This window comes from Panthera onca, chromosome A1 (assembly GCF_046562875.1).
Source record: "Panthera onca isolate mPanOnc1 chromosome A1, mPanOnc1 haplotype 2, whole genome shotgun sequence".
Taxonomy (NCBI): Eukaryota; Metazoa; Chordata; class Mammalia; order Carnivora; family Felidae; genus Panthera; species Panthera onca.
The window spans coordinates 110,641,012-110,661,995 of record NC_138339.1 but is presented as its reverse complement, the minus strand read 5'-3'; the positions used below and the strand labels follow the sequence as shown (position 1 = coordinate 110,661,995).

Sequence of the window (20,984 nt, the reverse complement as noted above, 5' to 3'; positions counted from 1 at the left end):
GCTCTCTGGTCCATGCAATCTGGTTAATGGGTCCCAGAAGAGTACGCACCCTTGAAATGGCCTTTGGCCTTTCTGGGATAGGAGAATGATAAAAAATTTATAAAGATAGGCAAAGACATTATAAAAATGGCCTCATAAATAATGAAATGTTTATATACATGGAGGCAAGACACATCTCCCTTTAAATATAGGAAAGGGCAATGGAAAAGTTTTCTAAGCTGGTGTGAGGTGTAATTTGGCCAAAGGGTCTTGAATGAAGAGGAGAATAAAGTCTGGAGCAAGAAAGAGACCCTTCAGGGGTCCATTTACCTGAATGGAATTTGAAAAGGAGTTATTTGAGAAGGCCATTATATCTCCCAATCAAACCAGCTATCTGGGACCAAGAAGGGACATGAAAGTTCTATTGAATACCTTTTCCAAAAGACTAGCATTGCATATTTTGGGGAGTAAAATGCACAGCTTGCTTATTATAAGTAGTGTCTATAACTCCTAAGGTAATATGGAGTGTCTGGGCAAGGCATTGTATTGTGACCTTAATATAGCTGGAGATATGTAATTGATTTAGATTTTGGCTATCTGTGAAGCAAGAGAGTCCTAGAGTTTGCTTGTTTCTCCCTGAAAGGGACAATTTTTAGGCAATGGCTCAACAGTTTATAACTAATGTGAAGATGAAACTACTGATTGGCTAGGACATCCAGCACTAAGATGACTGCATGAAGTTTGGCCAACTGTGTTGTTTCTTGGGTCCTGTCCTTTATTACAGACATCTTGGCCAAGAGATGAAAAGCAGCAATATCCGCTGACTCCATCATGTGTGACAGGTAGCAGTGCCCATTGCTGTTCATTCAGTTAATCCCAACTGTCTTCCCAGGTGGTCAAATGGTCTAGGGGAGGAGTAGCACCCTCTAACACCATGGCATCTGGCAAAGGACTGAGGATAGGGGAAGCCACCTCCTCCTGCAGGTGCATTATACCAGACAGCCCAGGTTTGGCTCCATCTTATCTTAAGGAGGCCTTGGTAGCTATACCGAGTTTCCAGTGTGGCGTTTCCATGACCTAAAGAGTAACAGGTTGCTGGGTATGAAAGGTGACAGGTTCAGGGTCTGCGAGAGCCTCTATTTCCCAGACAGCCCTGCATATATTTATTTGTTGTTTTAATGAAGTATAGTACAAGGCTGAGAGGGGCAGTTTCTTGCATCAGAAGCCCTCGGGCAGCTTATGGATATCCTAAAGGTCCAGAGACTCCTGGAGGCATGACGAGAGGTTGCCTTTAGTGGAGTCCTTGAGAGCACTAATGGGAGTCCCTGTTGATTTTAATTTGGAAGTAAAATCTGTAAGTAAAGAATATGTTGCTATTAGAACCCCAAAAGTACTAAATGTTGGAATGTATATCCTAAATGAATGTATCAAATGAGTCTCCTTGGAAGAGGATGCCATCAATGTAAGGTCGTATCTGTGCTCCTGGAAAAAGGCGGATGCAGTTGAGATCTGGTCTACAGATTGTATGCAACGGAAAAGCTGTAGAGGTACCTTATGGGTAGCCTGGAAAAGACTCCTTGTGTCCCTGTAAGGTGGCAGCAAACTACAGCTGAGAGGCTGTTGAAATAGGCACTAAACAGAACCCACTGACCAACTCTGTAAGAGCAAAATATTTACCAGTATTTGAATAGAATCAGTAATCCTAATATTTAGTATTGGGTATGGGGAGACCAATAGATGGGACCACAACACTAATGCTTATAGTAATCCATCATAAGGTGACCTCTTTATATTTTTGTTATATAAATTCTTCAGTATATTAATCTTAGTATATAAATTTTGGATTTCCAATTGATTATAAAACTTTGTTTTATTATGATATATGTATATATTATTTAATTACCTTTTTCTTTCTCTGCTTGTATTTAAGGGCCTGCTTTTTTTGTTTTTGTTAAAAAAAATTTTTTTTAGTTTATTTATTTTGAGAGAGAGAGCATGCCCAAGTGAGTGGGGTAGGGGCAGAGAGAGAGACAGTGAGAGAGAGAATCCCAAGCAGGCTCTGCATTGTCAGCATAGAGCTAGATGTGGGGCTCGAACCCATGAATCATGAGATCATGATGTGAGACGAAATCAAGAGTTGGATGCTTAACCAACTGAGCCATCCAGGCGCCCCTTGCTTTTGTTTTTATATCAGTAAGTAATTTAGGACCAGCACTGTGTTTGCTAGACTGGTATTTGCTTAGTATCTAAGACTGAAAGTCCCTGTTTTTTTCCCCTGGGCTTGTGACTACCTATAGTGGCAGTCATTTTTCCTTTGTTTTCTCCATTTTTCAGGCTTTTGCCCTCTGAAGATTCAGTTTTCACTTTCTTTTTCTGGCTGATAAGAGGAAAAGCAGGGCCCAGGTATCTCTAGGCAACTTTTCCCTGGGATGGCCCTGTGCACAGAATAATCAGTCCTTGCCTCACACTCCCACCTTTTAAAAAACAGAATCCTTTAGAAGGCCTTGTATTTCTAGGCAGCTCAATTTTTTCTCTTTCTTTCTTTTTTTAAATCTTCTAAATGTTGTCCAATAAGCTCCCGGTGGTCTTGAGTGGTGTCTGTTGTGAGCCGCCGCGCCCTTGTCCAGGACGTCCCAATCAACCTTAGAGGAGCTACAGTCCACAACTTGGAGAACAATGGTGGCATCAACTTTACCTGTAACATTTTTTTGTTTTGAGCATGAGATGCTTTGCATGCTGATAAGCAGCATCTCTTAAGAGCTTTCCTTTCCTCCCCCTTTTCATTAAACAGTGTATATTTATAGAATTCCAGAGATGGGACCTCTTACAACCCAGTGGTTACAGGAACAACTCACTTAAGACAGCAGCAAGTGGATGCAGACGATTATGCCCTAGACACTAGGTACTTCCATCTCCATGACTCAGATGGCCTCACTGCTGGTCAGTGCTACCCAGTCAATGGATTCAACTCCCATGGCACTGGGAGGGTGGTCACCCCTAATCCCCTTCGGAGGGAATTTTCTGTCCTGGACTCCGGGTGGTCCACCAACATGGGGAAATACATCAAGTGTTCCCTTTAGATTGGGATACCAGGGCAATACCCAACAACAAAAAAACAATGCAATGCAGAAGCCACCAAGCTGCAAGTGCACCAAAATCAGGGGTGCCCTTTCAGGCAGGGGCTACTGACTATTAGATATAGTTTTAAGCCAAGAGCAGTTTAAGGACATGCCATTTCCATTTGGTGTCAAATCACCCAGCTTGTTGTGCCAACTGTGTTAAGATTTTTATGTGGGATTTGTTCTCAGCAGGTGTGGTAAGATATACAGACACAGAGAAGACGGTCATGATGGAAGAAGTTTATACTCACAAATCCCTAAAACCAGGAGACCTGGCACACCATGCTATGCAGGGCCACAGGAGAAGGGCCAGGGTTGGTTAGGAGGCCTCCTCTCAAAGGAAAGGGCAAAGAATGGGTCAAAGCCTTTACTGGAATTTTTGTGGGAAGGATTGAGCGAGGCAGGGTAGGTACACCAAGTTTAGTGTTGGATAGTTTGAATAATTTCAGTAGACTGTGGCATACAAGGGTGGCCCTAGGGTGAATTAGGGCAGGGAGAATATTGCCTTGGTGTATGAGGGTTGGGGATATGGACTCTGGATTGGTTGGTTTGTATATGAAAGGCAGGCTCCCAAGGGAGTCCTGTGTTATCCCTAGGAATTAGCTAGTCTTGGGAGAGGGCAGTGTCACCAGGATCAAGGCCCCAAAGGCCAGAGTATAAGGAATACAGAAAATAACAAAAATATAGACAAATGCTTATTTATACCAAATAACAAGGACTCCTATGAGCTGTAACTGGAAACAAAATCAAGACAGAACTGTATACGTTCCATTTTTGCAAAATAAAAATACTTCCCCATCTATGTCTATATAGGTCCATATAGGATTGTAAAATGTGAAAGAACACACACACATACTTGGTTAATAATGTGGACTGCCGTCAGGGATCGGGAGAGAGACACTCATGTGGGAGGAGAGGAACTTCCATGACAGCAACAACATGCCAAACATCCCATTATGTAAAATTATGTTATAAAAAGATGCATGGAAGAATGGCCACCAAAATGTGAGTAGTAGTTACCTTAGGGTGATATGGTTCCAGGTGACTGTTCAAAAGTCATTTGAATTATTTACAATGAGCATGTATATTTATGGAACTAGAAAGAAGCAATACAGTTATTTGTGGCTTAGAGGAAGACTTCTTTTTAAATTAAAAAAGAAATTCCAATTTTAATGATAATTTAGCTGTCACTGGACAGTTAAGAAGAAAACAATACCCACACAAAACAGTCGCATTTTAAAAGTTTCATCAACAGAGACACAGAAGTACTCAGGATTGATGGTCATCCTTCCTCATCACTGCTGCTCCATGCATCTTCAAATGCTGGATTTAACTGTGATTTGGTTGTAGGCTAAAAAAGGGAAGGAAAAGGAAAATTTGATTGTCTTACCTCATAATTTTAAGCTCACAATAGTTATGAAATATATCAAATGAAAAGCAATTACAGTATTTTGAAAGTAAATAAAATAAATTGTTCATTTAAAATAAAATACAATGTATGTGGGCATTATGAACCAAATTTTTGTCTTCTTCTGCAGCTTTTACATTTGCTACAAGAAACACCCCACATACAATGTAAGGCAATGTAGCTTCATTTTAAATAGGCCAGAATTTATCCAAATTATCTGTGTTTCCTTCAAAGTAGTCACCTTACAAACATATACATAAATGCATTTATGTATATACCATGATGCTGCTATGTTTCTGCAAGTCTTTGGAATTATGTGAAGAAGACAGCACATTAACATCCATGTTAATGGATGCTAAGAATGGACTCAGGTCTACAGTCTGACCTGATAGCCCAAGATATTAATGTTGGCAACTTTTTATTATTTAAGTGGACTTGACTTTATAAATAAGCAAATATCCATATAAGGGGAATAAGATGTTCATCAAACTAAGTAACACCATCTTTGGTCCGAAGACCAAAGTTATTAAGTAGTGAGGTTTGTTTGTTTGTTTGTTTATTTAGATAGCTGGTAAAGTAGTTCAGAAGTATATGAAAAATGTGTCAAAAATGGTAACATATTTGTCATTAGCATATAGGTTTTCCAGGGAGTTTTCAAGATAACATGCATTTGGATGGTGTTTATTTAAAACAACAAAACAGGGGTGCCTAGGTGGCTCAGTTGGTTAAGCATCTGACTCTTGATTTTGGCTCAGATCATGAGCTCATGGTTTGTGAGATGGAGCCATGAGTAGGGCTCTGCTGACAGTGCGGAGCATGCTTGGGACTCTCTCTCTCTCTCCCTCTCTCTCTGTACCTCCCCCACTTGTGCTTGCTCTTTCTCTCTCATTCAAAATAAATATATATATAAAAAATAAAACAACAAAACATCACAGTATTCTTATAAGTTTAGAGTTGTACCTAATAAAAGTAATCAGCAATTAGAGGAATATTAATTATCTGCGACATTTCAAATCAATTCACTTTCTGAGGAAAGTTTTTGTTTTTGTTTTTATTTTTTTTAATGTTTGTTTATTTTTGAGAGAGAGTGAGCAGGGGAGGGGTAGAGAGAGAGGGAGACACAGAATCTGAAGCAGGCTCCAGGCTCCAAGGTATCAGCGCAGAGACTGATGCAGGGCTCGAACTCACGAACCGTGAGATCATGACCTGAGCCAAACTTGGACGCTTGACTGAGCAACACAGGTGCCCCGTGAAGAAAGTTTTTGAATAGCAAACTTCCTATTCTGGGGCAAATGACTCAAGGGCTTTAAGAAGGTCTCATTTTTTTGAGTATCTGGGTATTATGAACCAAATTTGTGTCTTATTCTGCAGCTTTTACATTTGCTACAAGTGTGTTCAGACCCAAAACCCAATAATGTATTAGCACCAAGGCTACTCTTAAATAATTTGAGATAGTGCCTTGTACAACATACAGCAATGTTTTATGTTAAGAGCAACCCCTAACTGTGTCTAAGCATGCTCATCACCTTTTTGATATGATGACTTAGAATCTTATAATTTAAACAATGATAACAGTAGAAAAGTGAGCATTTCCAGTAAACTCCCCAAGTATCAGTCAGGATAGTTAGAAAATGACATATTAATTTAAGTATTCTTTATGGCTGTTAAAGCTATAGATCAGAATCTATTACTAAACCTAATGTTTGCTATTGTCACCATTATTAAACCTTATGTTGGCTATCATCACTTAGTTGTATAAACAAAATTCCATTATATCTCAAATGTCCAGATAAAAAAACTATTGCCAAACCTCAGCTACCTATCAACAGTCCACTGATATGCAGTCAATGATTGTACCACACTGAAGTCTGTTCATTTATTTTTTCATACAAATGTTCACTGAATTTCCTATCTTCCTAGGTTTATAATTTAACTATTAAGTTAGGTTGTTTAGTGAGTGTTAATTTAAAGATGTATATCTCTTAACTATAGAGAACAAACTGATGGTTAACAGAGGAGAGGTAGATGCAGGGATGGGTGAAGTAGGTGAAGGGGATTAAAAGTACACTTATCATGATGAGCAATGAGCAATATATAGAATTGTTGAATCACTATGTTGTACACCTGAAACTAACATAACACTGTATGTTAACTATACTGGAACTAAAATTTAAAAAATAAAGATGTATTGTCCTTGGGGGTTAGGTGATTTCTTCTCCCCTACTCTATCTTTAGAAGTCTTTAACTCTGCCTTAGATATGTCCCCAAAATGTCCCTTAGTGGATAAGCCACACAAAGGTCATGCCTCCTAACTCTACTATGGAAGCCCAAGATATAACTTATTAGATATTTAAATTTCATTTGAAGACTCAAGAGAGATGCAAAATTACATTTTATTGTAAGTTATTGTTATTACAGTGAACAAAGAAGCGAAAATAATTATGTGAAAATTGAAATGAAATACTGATCAATTTTGATAAATACTGTACTAATACACAAATACTATAAATTTTACTGTTTATAGTAGTAAAGGATAATATAAATGCATTACAGTACTATCATTACAGTTACATTTTATTGCTAGAAACATCACCAATAAGACACACTTGTAATTAAAAGCTATAGTAGAAATGTTGTATATAGATATGGTACCCATATTATTGTTTGTGACTCACAGATGCAGTATAGCTACCATCTATTATTTAAGCTTTCTCTATAACATCTGCTAGTGGACATCCTTACCATACTTGAACATATCCCCCTCAACCTCACCAGGTTGCCTGCTCTACTGACAGATCATTGTAAATGTTATGGAGATAGAAAACCATGATTTAGAGTGGATCTAGTCCAGGTCCAAATAATGGGAAAGGAGAAGAAAACCAAACCTTACATCTACCCCATATACACCTTGATATATAATAAATTTCTTATTGGTCATTACTGGAAATCCTCTACAGACAGAGTACAGGGCTGTCTATGTCAGCAAGTGACTTTATAGTCACCCCTGAAAAACAGGACTTTGAACTATGTAAGTCCACTTATATGCAGATTTTTTTTGATAAATACAGTACAGTATTGTTCTGTTTTTTTAGTTTATTTTGAGACAGTGCATGGGAGGGGCAGAGAAGGAGAGCGAGCGAGAGAGAGAGAGAGTTCCAAGCAGGCTCTGCACTGTCAGTGTGGAGCCCAATGTGGGATTCAAACTCATGAACCGTGAGATCATGACCTGAGCTAAATTAAGAGTCAGATGCTCAACCGACTAAGCCACCCAGGTGCCTCATACAGTACAATATTGTAAATGTATTTTCTCTTCCTTATGATTTTCTTAAAAGCATTTTATTTTCTCTAGCTTACTTTATTCTAAAAATACAGTTTATTATACATATACAAAATACATGCTAACTGACCGTTTTATGTTATGGGTAAGGCTTCTGATCAACAGTTGTCTATTAGTAGATAAGCTATGAAGGACTCAAAAGTTACATAAGGATTTTTAATTGCATGGGGGTGTGTGTTAGTATCTGAATCCCCCTGATTGTTTAGGGTCAACTGTATATATCTACAAAGTGGTAAATAAAACATCTATGTACTGTGTGACTATCAAAATAAAGTAAGATTCTTTAAAAAATTTTTTTTAAATGTTTATTTCTTTTCGATAGAGAGAGATAGAGTGTGAGCAGGGGAAGGGCAGATAGAGAAGGAGAGACACAAAATCCAAAGCAGGCTCCAGGTTCTGAGTTTATAGCACAGAACCCCACCCGGGGCTTGAACTCACTGTGAGATCATGACCTAAGCTGAACTTGGATGCTTAACCAACTGAGCTACCCAGGCACCCCAAAATACAAAATCAATGTACAGAAATCAGTTGCATTTCTATATACCAATAATGAAATAACAGAGAAATCAAGAAATTGATCCCATTTACAGTTGTACCAAGAACCATAAAATACCTAGGAATAAACCTAACCAAAGATGTAAAAGATATGTATGCTGAAAACTATGGAAAACCTATGAAAGAAACTGAATACACAAAGATATGGAAAAACATTCCAAGATCATGGATTGGAAGAACAAATATTGTTAAAATGTCAATACTACCCAAAGCAATCTACACATTCAATGCAATCCCAATCAAAATTGCACCGGCATTCTTCTCAAAGCTAGAACAAACAATTCTAAAATTTGTATGGAACCAGAGAAGACCCTGAATAGCCAAAGTAATGTTGAAAAAGAAAACCAAAATGGGAGGCATCACAATCCCAGACTTTACCCTCTAGTACAAAGCTGTAATCATCAAGACAGTATGGTATTGGCACAAAAACACATAGACCAATGGAATAGAATAGAGAACCCAGAATTGGACCCACAAATGTACGGCCAACTAATCTTTGACAAAGCAGGAAAGAATATCCAATGGAAAAAAGACAGTCTCTTTAACAAATGGTGCTGGGAGAACTGGACAGCAACATGCAGAAGAGAAATTGGACCACTTTCTTACACCATGCACAAAAATAAACTCAAAATGGATGAAAGACCTAAATGTGAGACGAAACCACCAAAACCCTAGAGAAGAAAACAGGCAACAACCTCTTTGACCTCAGCTGCAGCAATTTCTTGCTCGACACGTCTTCAAAAGCAAGGGAAATAAAAGCAAAAATGAACTATTGGGACCTCATCAAGACGAAAAACTTCTGCACTGCAAAGGAAACAATTAACAAAACTAAAAGGCAACGGATGGAATGGGAGAAAATATTTGCAAGTGACATATCAGATAAAGGGCTAGTATCCAAAATCTATAAAGAATTTACCAAACTCAACACCCGAAAAAACAAATAATCCAGTGAAGAAATGGGCAGGAGACATGAATAGACACTTTTCCAAAGAAGACATCCAGATGGCAAACAGACATATGAAAAGATACTCAACATCACTCATCATCAGGGAAATTCAAATCAAAACCACATTGAGATACCACCTCATACCGGTCAGGGGGCGAAAATTAACAACTCAGGAAACAACAGATGTTGGCTAGGATGTGGAGAAAGGCTAACCCTCTTGCACTTTTGGTGTGAATGCAAACTGGTGCAGCTGCACTGGAAAAGAATATGAAGGATCCTCAAAAAATTAAAAATAGATCTACCCTATGACCTAGCAATAGTACTACCAGGAATTTATCCAAAGGACACAGGAGTGCTGATTCACAGGGGCAGATGTACCCCAGTGTTTATAGCAGCACTTTCAACAATAGCCAAATTATGGAAAGAGCCCAAATGTGCATCAACCGATGAATGCATAAAGAAGATGTGGTTTATATATACAATGGAATGAATACTACTTGGCAATGAGAAAGAATGAAATCCTGCCATTTGCAACAATGTGGATGGAACTAGAGGGTATTATGCTAAGTGAAATAAGTCAGTCAAAGAAAGAAATAGATCATATGTTTTCACTCATATGTGGAACTTGAGAAACTTAACAGAAGACCTTCGGGGAAGGGGAAAAAATAGTTACAGAGAGGAAGGAAGGTAAACCATAAGAGACTCTTAAATACAGAGAACAAACTGAGGGTTGATGGAGTGGGGGGTAAGGAGAGGGGAAAATGCGTAATGGGCACTGAGGAGGGTATCTGTTGGGATGAGCACTGGATGTTGTATGGAAGTGATGAATTACGGGAATCTACTCCCAAAACCAAGAACACACTGTATGCGCTGTATGTTAGCTAACTTGACAATAAATTACATTAAAAAAATAAATAAGCAAACAAACAAACAAACTTAAAAAAATAAAGTATGATTCTTGAGGAGAGGTCAGATTTAAACTATAATGTAGCCACCTTATAGATCTTAGGCAGGGAAAAATGGTTAGGAGTTATATAGGCTTGCCTTGACCATGACCAAGTTTCAGGAAAAGAGGGCAAAAGGAAGGCAGAGTACTCAGAATATAAAAAAACCACCTGCCACTTAAATAATACATTAATCTATGCTTAAGATCATAAAACCTGTCTCTATTACCCAATGCCCTCCAATTTCTTATGGTAGCTAAATTCCTCCTCTATTTTGGATATCAGAAGAAATACCTCTAAGGGATTATATGTTGGTTGATAGGGAAATAAATCTAATCTCAAGGGTGGATTTGAAAGGAAACTGAAGAACAATTTGCTTCATGATTCTGGTGTTTGGTGATACCATAAACCTGTCCCTGATCCATAATGGATGGCAGAACAGGGATTCAAACCCAGTTACCAGTATTATTATTAGTTTACCTAAAACTGAAGACTAAGTGAGTGTGTGTGTACATATGTGTGTCTGTGTTCTGTTTTGAAGCATATTACTGCACATTTCTTGGAAACTGCAGCATCATTTATTTGATAGCTGAGATACAAACACTTAAAAATATAAGTTAAATAGTAAATACACATGTGAGGAGTAGGGTTTGGTGAAGATGGACTTCTCTTCTGGGATCTGCATCATGATCACAGTCATGTGCTACCTACATTCACAGGAATCTTTTGAACTAAAGTTTTGTGAAAATAATCTTAGCACATACCATTTTATGAAAATGATGTCTACCTTAAAGCGTATAAACAGATTTTAAAAGACAAGGTTTTATTGCTCTAAAACTTAAATATAAGGCTAACTTGTTTTTCGGGCATCTCTATTTGCTTTCCTACTTCAGTTTAATTTCCTATATGCAAAAATCCTTCTAGATGAGGAGTTCAAACTATCACTACAACTACATAGTAAGAAATAAATAAGCCACCAGAGGCAAAGACTACCTTCATAAATTAAGCAATTTATGCAAATTTTAAGCAAATTTAAAGCAAATTTAAGCAAAGTTTTCTTCTAATATCCTTTCTCCATATGTAAGTCATAGATTTAATTTATTTTTATTGTTTTCATTTGGTAAATGATTGTTATACTTCCTAACATAGGCTGTAGTGTTTTAACTTGGATTTAATGTACACAGTAATTCCCAAACAGCAGGACACAGCAATTAAATAATGCAATATAAATGGCTATACCAAAGTATTTGGCCATATAAGCTTGCTACAGAAGAGCATCCAGTCATTTAAAAGCAGCTGTACACTAAAACTAATCAAAGCCATAATAAACCAAATTAGACATGTGGTGAAATCTGACAATATCCATACAGCATTTGGCCAGGTGCTTGAAGATTCATCTTGCGTTTTTCTTCTCTTTCATTTGGATTAGGGCCAAAAGAAAATAATTCACCGGCTTTCCACTGCAGTAAACCAAAGCAGTTGCAAATTTAGGTATGAAATATATTTTTTCAATAGCTGCTAAATGGCATCAACTACCCCCATAAAAACTCATTTCCATGTGATTTGGAGAGTCATGTTTTCATAAAGGAACTAAATATATGAAAGATATTTTCAGAATTTTAAACTTGCTCTATCAATAACTTTCATCTCCATTTAGGATGCTTTGTTTTTATACTATGACTTGGTAAGATTAAGTCAAGGTGTTTCTAACTGAATTATTTATATTTTCAACTTTAAAACATTATATACGTAAATGTTGGTTTTAGATATCTGACTTCTTGTATCCTAAAACTTAAGATAAACAGGGATGATTAACAGTGCTTAGTAAAAGAATCTTTGGTGGGAAAGATATCACTTTTGGACAGCGTAATACAGAGTAAAAAAAATACAGAAGCTACTACCTAAGACCAGGGAGCATGTCCTATTCATCTTTGTTTACATACTGCATTTTTTAAAAGTTAATTAATTTATTTAGAGAAAGAGAGAGCATGCACATGTGTATGCACACAAGCGGGGGAGGGGCTTATGTGACATAGGGGTTGAAGTGAACACAGAAAAATCCCAAGCAGATTCCACACCATCGGTGCAGAGCATGATGCGGGGCTTCAACTCACGAACTGTGAGATCATGACCTGAGCCAAGATCAAGAGTTGGAGGCTTAATCGACTGTGCCATCTAGGCATCCCTACCTACTACATTTTATTCCCATGATCATAGGTCATATTTATACCAATTTATACTACTAACAGACTGCTCTTAGGAGTGTAAGTTGGTAAAATTTGAGAGTGTGAATAAAGAGGCTTAAAAATGTTGTATACGGTAACTCAAGAGATAAAGTCTACTTCTAGGAATTTAACCAAATAAGCAATCAGAAATATAAACAATTTATGAACAGATATTTACCTTGATTTGTTTATAATTATTAAAAGAAATGTATCCTAATATGTAAATATTTAAGTAAATTGTGATATATAGATGAAAGCATGCTATATTATTAAAAAAAATTTACAAAGAGTTATTAATGACACGGAAAAAAGACTCATTATTGAGTGAAGTAGAATGCCAAGTCCTATGTCCAAGTATATTAACTATGTTTAAAAAAAAACACATATGCATAGGGAAAAAAAACCAATGAAATAAATAAAAGTTTTAATAGTAATTCAATTTTAGAAATTTATGTCATTCTTTCAATATTTTTCTGGATTTTCCAAATGTGTTATAACAGGCAAATTATTTTCAGTCTGAAAACAGCAAGAAATACCTTAAAAGTCTCTCTCATATGAACCAAATTAATAAAACTACTTCCTGTATGATTTACAAGTCACTGTATAAGTTGTATAAATATGACTTACCTCATCATTATCAGGAACTGGTTCATATAAGGATGGAACCCAAGCAAGTATATTGCAGTCTCTGCTACCACTATAAAGTTCCTATAACACAGAAAGGAAACGTGATTGTGGGTCAAATTAAAGCTGGTGCCAATCTGAAATGAACTAGGTCATTTAAATAATTAATTCTTACGTTAGACCGATTAGATTAATTGTATTTCTACTCCCCAAAGAAAGTGAGCTGATGCCCTTTGTTTGCTTACTTAAGATGCAGTAAAGCCGTGTTCTGTATTTTAAAATATTGTTAGGATATGTCAGAGCTTGCTAATGTGAAAATTTCACAAAAAGATTCAACAACCTAGTGGTTTTTATCAATCATAGTATTCATTTATTTCAAGTGTCAGAGTAGAAAGAGGAAAAAAAAATGGAATTAAGAGTTTGTCCTTCTCTGCTAACAAATGAATTTTAATAAGGACATCAATAAAGAAACCGTGTGAGTTTCTAGCTAATAGGCCAGAAGTTCACAAAAAATATTATTTAGCTCACTATTTAGCTGCCTAACTAGCTACTGTTCAACAGAAGAGCTTTAAGAACCATATGCCATGCTTATTGAGAAGTTTCTTTTATAAGGGAAAGCTTGGGCTGATGCACAGTCTGTCAATGTCTTTATGAATATGCTGTTTACACACGCCTGAACAATGTTCATTACCTTCCCCAAAAGAACTTAAAGAATGGGGCGTCTGGGTGGCTCAGTGGGTTAAGCATCCGACTTGGCTCAGGTCATTACCTCATGGTTCATGAGTTTGAGCTCCATGTTGGGATCTGTGCTCACAGCTCAGAGCCTGGAGCCTGCTTCTGATTCTGTGTCTCCCTCTCTCTATGCCCCTCCCCTTCTCATGCTTTCTCTCACTCAAAAATAAATAAAAACATTAAAAAAAATTTAAGAACTTAAGGAATGTCATATTGCTAGTACTAAAAACATTCCTATGGGGCAGTGAAATAGATACTCTCATATGAAGATGGTATAAATTGGCATGATCTTTTTGGAGAAGGGAATCTCAATACATGTCAAAAGTTTTTGTATGCATTTCTAAATTTTTTTTAACATTTATTTATTTTTGAGAGACAGAGAGAGACAGAGCACAAGGAGAAGAGGGAGACACAGAATCCAAAGCAGGGTCCAGCTCCGAGCTGTCAGCACAGAGCCCGACGCAGGGCTTGAACTCACAAACTGCGAGATCATGACCTGAGATGAAGTCGGTCGCTTAACTGACTGAGCCACCTGGGTGCCCCTGTATGTGTTTCTAAGAAGTCATGCCAAAGACATGCATGAAACCCAAGGATATTAGCAGTATTATATTTAAATAACAAAATATGGAAATAAATGTCCAAGAGTAGGGTAACGGTTTATATATAAATTTATGTTGCATTCATAAGATGGGATATTATATAACCATTACATTTGCTTTTATTTATTTTTTTTTAATTTACATCCAAATTAGTTAGCATATAGTGCAAGAATGATTTCAGGAGTAGATTCCTTAGTGCCCCTTACCCATTTAGCCCATCCCCCCTTCCACAACCCCTCCAGTAGCCCTTGGTTTGTTCTCCATATTTATGAGTGTCTTCTGTTTTGTCCCCCTCCCTGTTTTTATATTATTTTTGTTTCCCTTCCCTTATGTTCATCTGTTTTGTCTCTTAAAGTCCTCATATGAGTGAAGTCATATGATATTTGTCTTTCTCTGACTGACTAATTTCACTTAGCATAATACCCTCCAGTTCCATCCACGTAGTTGCAAATGGCAAGATTTCATTCTTTTTGATTGCTGAGTAATACTCCATTGTATGTGTGTATAAATATATATATATATATTTATACACACACACACATCTATATATATATATATATATATATATATATATATATATACCACATCTTCTTTATCCATTCATTCATCGATGGACATTTGGGCCCTTTCCATACTTTGGCTATTGTTGATAGTGCTACTATAAACACTGGGTGCACGTGTCCCTCCGAAACAACACACCTGTATCCCGTGGATAAATACCTAGTAGTGCAATTGCTGGGTCATAGGGTAGTTCTATTTTTAGTTTTTTGAGGAACCTCCATACTGTTTTCCAGAGTGGCTGCACCAGCTTGCATTCCCACCAACAATGCAAAAGAGATCCTCTTTCTCTGCATCCTCACCAACATCTGTTGTTGCCTGAGTTGTTAATGTTAGCCATTCTGACAGGTGTCAGGTGGTATCTCATTGTGGTTTCCATTTGTATTTCCCTGATGATGAGTGATGTTGAGCATTTTTTCATGTGTTGGTTGGCCATCTGGATGTCTTCTTTGGAGAAGTGTCTATTCATGTCTTTTGCCCATTTCTTCACTGGATTATTTGTTTTTTGGGTGTTAAATTTGATAAGTTCTTTACAGATTTTGGATACTAACCCTTTATCTGATATGTCATTTGCAAATATCTTCTCCCATTCTGTCGGTTGCCTTTTAGTTTTGCTGATTGTTTCCTTCACTGTGCAGAAGCTTTTTATTTTTTATTTTATTTTTTTTAACGTTTATTTATTTTTGAGACAGAGAGAGACAGAGCATGAACGGGGGAGGGGCAGAGAGAGAGGGAGACACAGAATCGGAAGCAGGCTCCAGGCTCTGAGACATCAGCCCAGAGCCTGACGCGGGGCTCGAACTCATGGACCGTGAGATCTTGACCTGAGCTGAAGTCGGACGCTTAACCGACTGAGCCACCCAGGCGCCCCCAGAAGCTTTTTATTTTGATGAGGTCCCAGTAGTTCATTTTTGCTTTTGTTTCCCTTACCTCTGGAGACAAGAGGCAAGAAGTTGAGTAAGTTGAGTAAGAAGTTGCTGTGGCCAAGATCAAAGAAGCTTTTGCCTGCTTTCTCCTCGAGGATTTTGATGGCTTCCTGTCTTAGATTGAGGTCTTTCATCCATTTTGAGTTTATTTTTGTGAATGGTGTAAGAAAGTGGTCCAGGTTCATTCTTCTGCATGTCACTGTCCAGTTCTCCCAGCATCACTTGCTGAAGAGACTGTCTTTATTCCACTGGATATTCTTTCCTGCTTTGTCAAAGATTAGTTGGCCATAGGTATCTGGGTCCATTTCTGGGTTCTCTGTTCTGTTCTATTGATCTGAGTGTCTGTTCTTGTGCCAGTACCATACTGTCTTGATGATTACAACTTTGTAGTATAGCTTGAAGTCCGGGATTGTGATGCCTCCTGCTTTGGTTTTCTTTTTCAAGATTGCTTTGGCTATTCAAGGTCTTTTCTGGTTCCATACAAATTTTAGGATTGTTTGTTCTAGCTGTGTGAAGAATGCGGGTGTTATTTTGATAGGGATTGCATTGAATGCTTTGGGTAGTATTGACATTTTAACAATATTTGTTCTTCCTCCATTACATTTGCTTTTTAAGAACATTTAACAACATGGGCAAATATTCAGTATCAACAGGCAAAAGGAGGATATAAACTAAAGAGTCATAGCGTGAGGGAAGAAAACTAGATGGACCTTCCACCAGGTATGCTTTCATTTTTCATTGAAGTAACCCTGAAAAAATTTTAAAAAGGGAACGGTGGTGGAAGAAGTCCTATCCCAATTATACAAACATTTCTAATAGTAAACTTTTTTCCTGCTCTGCTGGTGCAATTATTTATTTTTTTATTATTTTTCATCTCAAAAACTATTTGAAGCATGATACAATTAATATTTTTCTAAAAAAAGAGGAAAGTTTCTAGATAAAAGGAAAATAAGATAATAAAATTATTTATAGGAAATATAAATATAAAAATATTAAAGTAAATTAGATTTAGCTGTACATTATCAAACTTCCCAAAGGGAACAAAATTCTATAGATTGCATTGTTAAATCTAGAATATATAGTTACACTAATTGTGGATGATGCAAAGATATTTTCAAATGTTCAGTGCCCTTGATCAATTTAATTTCCTGAGAAGGCAAGATACACACACACACACACACACACACACACACACACATCTCTAAGGTAACTTGGTCAGATAAGTTTACAAGGCAATATGTGGTTAAGTATTGCCACACTGGTACAAAGGAAATTCTGTAGATGTTCAAAGAAGAGAGCTTACAAGAGATAGCACTTAAATTAGAATGACTAATAAAGACTTTAATTAAATGGAAAAAATTTGAAATACTTAAGTTTTGGGGATAAGTGTAGGTATTCATTTGGGAAATTAGATTAAAAAAAAAAAAAACTCAACATGTGAGACTAACTTGACAACCAGTCCTGTCAATCCTCAATAGTTGAGTATGTATTTCCTTTGAATAAAGAGATTCTCCTATACAATTACAATGTATCCAGCAAAATATAAAAATTCACCATGTATTACTGCCAGCTAATTCTTAGACTCCTTTCAAGTTTCACCAATTGTCTGAATAAATGTCCTTTATAGCAGAAGGGTCCACATTAAAATCACAGGCTAGACTTGGTTGTGATGTCTCCTAACTTTCCTTCAGTCTGGAATAGTTCTTCACTCTTCCCATTGGCTTTCCTGGCATTGACAAATTTGAAGATACACACCAGTTATTTTGTGGAATGTCCTTCAAATTTTCTTGTTTCCTCATGCTTAAATTCAGGTGATGCAGCTTTGTCAGTACTATCACAGAAGGAATATCATGTAACTGGGTTACTAATTTTGATTAATTAAGGTAATATATGTCAGGCTTCTTCAAGATAAAAGTACACATTTTACCTTTGCAATTAATATTTTGCAGGGAGGTACTCTGGGACTATGGCAATATCCCACTCCTCATTAGACTTCCAATTTATTAGTTTACTTACTTATACCTGAATGGATTCATGGATTCCTATTTTAGTCAATGGGTAAAATCCATTATTATCATTATCTATTTTGATGTTACATATATCTTGTTAGATTTTTATATTTATGATAGAATTACTATAAATATCAATTTTGTCTTCAGATAGTACATTCTGTATAATATTTAATTTGGAAAAGGGTTCTGCTGCTAAATAGATGCAAAGTATTATCCTATTTTATTTTTGAGACTTATAATTATTTTCCTTTTCAAAAATCATAATAGATATGATGGGATAAGAGTTGGAAGCTTTCTGATATGCTGTAATGATTCAAATAGGAGTGCACAACGCCTAGAGAAATGGTACTAGGAGGCAACTTGCCTCAGGTTCCTGGGTGTCCCAGATTGTCTCAGCTATTCCAGGAACTGGTGGGCATCAGTATCTTGGCACATTTCTAGTCCATTATAGGCACACCTGTTAAGAAGTTCTGATTTGGCGGAAAGCAATAATTTATAGTCAGGATACCCAGTTTAAAATCTTAGCTGTATCTCTATGTGGCTCTGCACAAGAACAGAGGTATAGTATTCTAAGAATTTCTTTGAATAGATAACCATGCTCTATGAATAATTACTTGCAGCTTGGGGCAAGTCTTGTCACTTCTCTGGTGTTTTAGTCTTCTCTCAGAAGTAAAACTAAATTAGAGCAGCACTAATGACAAAAGCCAAAGTATGGAAACAGTCCAAATTTCCATCAGCAAATGAATGGATAAAGAAGATGTGGTATATATATATATATATATATACATATATATATATATATATATATATATATATATAATGGAGTATTACTTGGAAATCAAAAAGAATGAAATCTCGCCATTTGCAACAATGCGAATGGAACTAGAGGGTATTATAAAAAGTGAAATAAGTCAGAGAAAGACAAATATCATATGGCTTCACTCATATGAGGAATTTAAGATATAAAACAGATGAACATTAGGGAAGGGAAGCAAAAAGAATATAAAAACAGGGACGGAGACAAAACATAAGAGACTCTTAAATACAGAGAACAAACAGGGTTGCTGGAGGGGCTGTAGGTGGAGGGAATGGGCTAAATGGGTAAGGGACATTAAGGTAGACACTTGTTGGGATGAGCACTGGGTGTTATACATTGGGGATGAATCACTGGAATCTACTCCTGAAAACATTGCAATATATGCTAACTAACTTTGATGTAAATTAAAAATAAAAAAGTAAAAATATTTAACTCTTACATCAGGATACTGGCAAATCAGAAGAGATAATAGCCATAGAGTGAGAGCAGGGTCCTGAAGGTCCCTGTTAGTTGCTGGGCTGAGGTATAATCTAGGAGGCCTCAGGAGAGGGGGTAAAGCTAGAGGCCACCTAGGGGGCTTGGTGCAACAGCTCTTTAACAAACAGTAAGATATGTATTTGAATATTTTAATACTGGCTACTGGCATACTGATGTGTGCTGGCTGAAAAATAAGCACTGTGTCAGACACAAATTAAGTAATGAATAAACGATTAAGAGCTTTACCAGGTGATAAAATCCTTCCTAGCTCTAATAATCCATAATGTTCATTATATCAGTATTTAATTCTCATGAGCCTCATTTTCTTTACCTACAAAATAGGGAAAATACCAATATTCTTGCTCTATAAGAGACTCATTTAAAGGAACACAGGAGGTAATCTGCGCAAATATTCTCTGAAAAAAATAACCTGATTCCTTGGTAAGATGAAAGAAAAAGGTCAGGATGTTAAAACAAACATCCATAGGTTTTTAAGCATAGGTATTTAAGAAATTATGTAAATTGCATCAACTCAAAAGCAATCTGACTAGCCCCCGGCAGAAAATAAAAGAAAATCTGAGACAGATTCACATATACATAAATCAAGATACAAAAACTATATTTTGCGATTAGACACGTGTATTACAGCTTTTCCCAAAAGACTGCCTGTAAGACATTATTTTAATTTGCTAGAGATTTTCATCTGCCAAATAAATGGAGCCCATATGCAGAAGAAAAGACTTATTTCAGTCAAGTTGCACAATATTATATTGACTCATACAAATATCCCATACTATCTAAAAATTTATCCTATATTATCCTCTATTACATAAACCCTAGCTCAAATGTGGATTAAAAGTATAATTCCTCAGACTGAAATCACAATTTACTCTTTTATATACAACTAGCCTAGCAAGCTAGCTAACTGAACATTTTAAATTCCCTTAAGTAACATTCTTACCTGGAAATGAGACTGAAATACACAGCAGTCAACACTTTTATAATGTCCCTTAAGCATAGTTATCTGTTCTCCTGAGTAAATTGTATAAACAGCAATGGTGCTACCATATGGCACGAAAACAAATTCTGAACTGCAGCCATCGGAGACAGTGAATTTCAATGCTTTTCTACTGTCATTACAAACTTTTCCATAGTTTACCTGTAGGATGTAAAATCATAGCATTACTCATTTCTTAAATCTGAATTAAAAAGACAACCAAAGACTAGAAGAAACATTTACTTAAAATATTATAACATACAACAGAAAGGGCTGTATTAAATCTAAAGAAAATGATCAATGTCCTAATAGAAACAAGGGCCAATGACATAAATGTACATTTCACATAAGAGGAAAATACAAATAGTAAAAAAAAATCCACAAAATCAAATGTTAAGCCAGAACAGAAATAAAATGCAAATTAAGGCAACCTTGAATAATCATTTTATGATTTAGCAAACATTTCCAGAAACCATGAACTAGGGGTGCCTGGGTGGCTGAGTTAGTTGAGCGTCGGACTTTGGCTCAGGTCATGATCTTGCGATCTGTGAGTTTCAGCCCCACTTTGGGCTCTGTGCTGACAGCTCAGAGCCTGGAGCCTGCTTCGGATTCTGTGTCTCCCTCTCTCTCTGCCCCTCCTCTGCTCATGCTCTGTCTCCCTCTCTCTCAAAAAATAAATATACATTAAAAAATTAAAAAAAAAAAAAAGAAACCACAAAATACTGCATA

The 20,984-nt window shown here is 36.6% G+C and overlaps 1 protein-coding gene across 5 annotated transcripts in view; it reads right to left on the bottom strand.

The window, feature by feature from the left end:
* Positions 1 to 1,966: 1,966 nt before the first annotated feature.
* ERCC8 (ERCC excision repair 8, CSA ubiquitin ligase complex subunit) overlaps positions 1,967 to 20,984 on the bottom strand; it is a 70,340-nt gene continuing 51,322 nt past the window's right edge. For all 5 annotated transcript variants that reach the window (XM_078449550.1, XM_078449552.1, XM_078449555.1 and 2 more), the window contains 3 exons: positions 20,220 to 20,417; positions 13,141 to 13,221; positions 1,967 to 4,449 (listed from right to left, as the gene is read on the bottom strand). In XM_078449550.1, the coding sequence (XP_078305676.1) occupies positions 4,381 to 4,449; positions 13,141 to 13,221; positions 20,220 to 20,417 (348 nt within the window). In that variant the 3' untranslated portion in view covers positions 1,967 to 4,380. The remainder of the gene's footprint in view (positions 4,450 to 13,140; positions 13,222 to 20,219; positions 20,418 to 20,984) is intronic.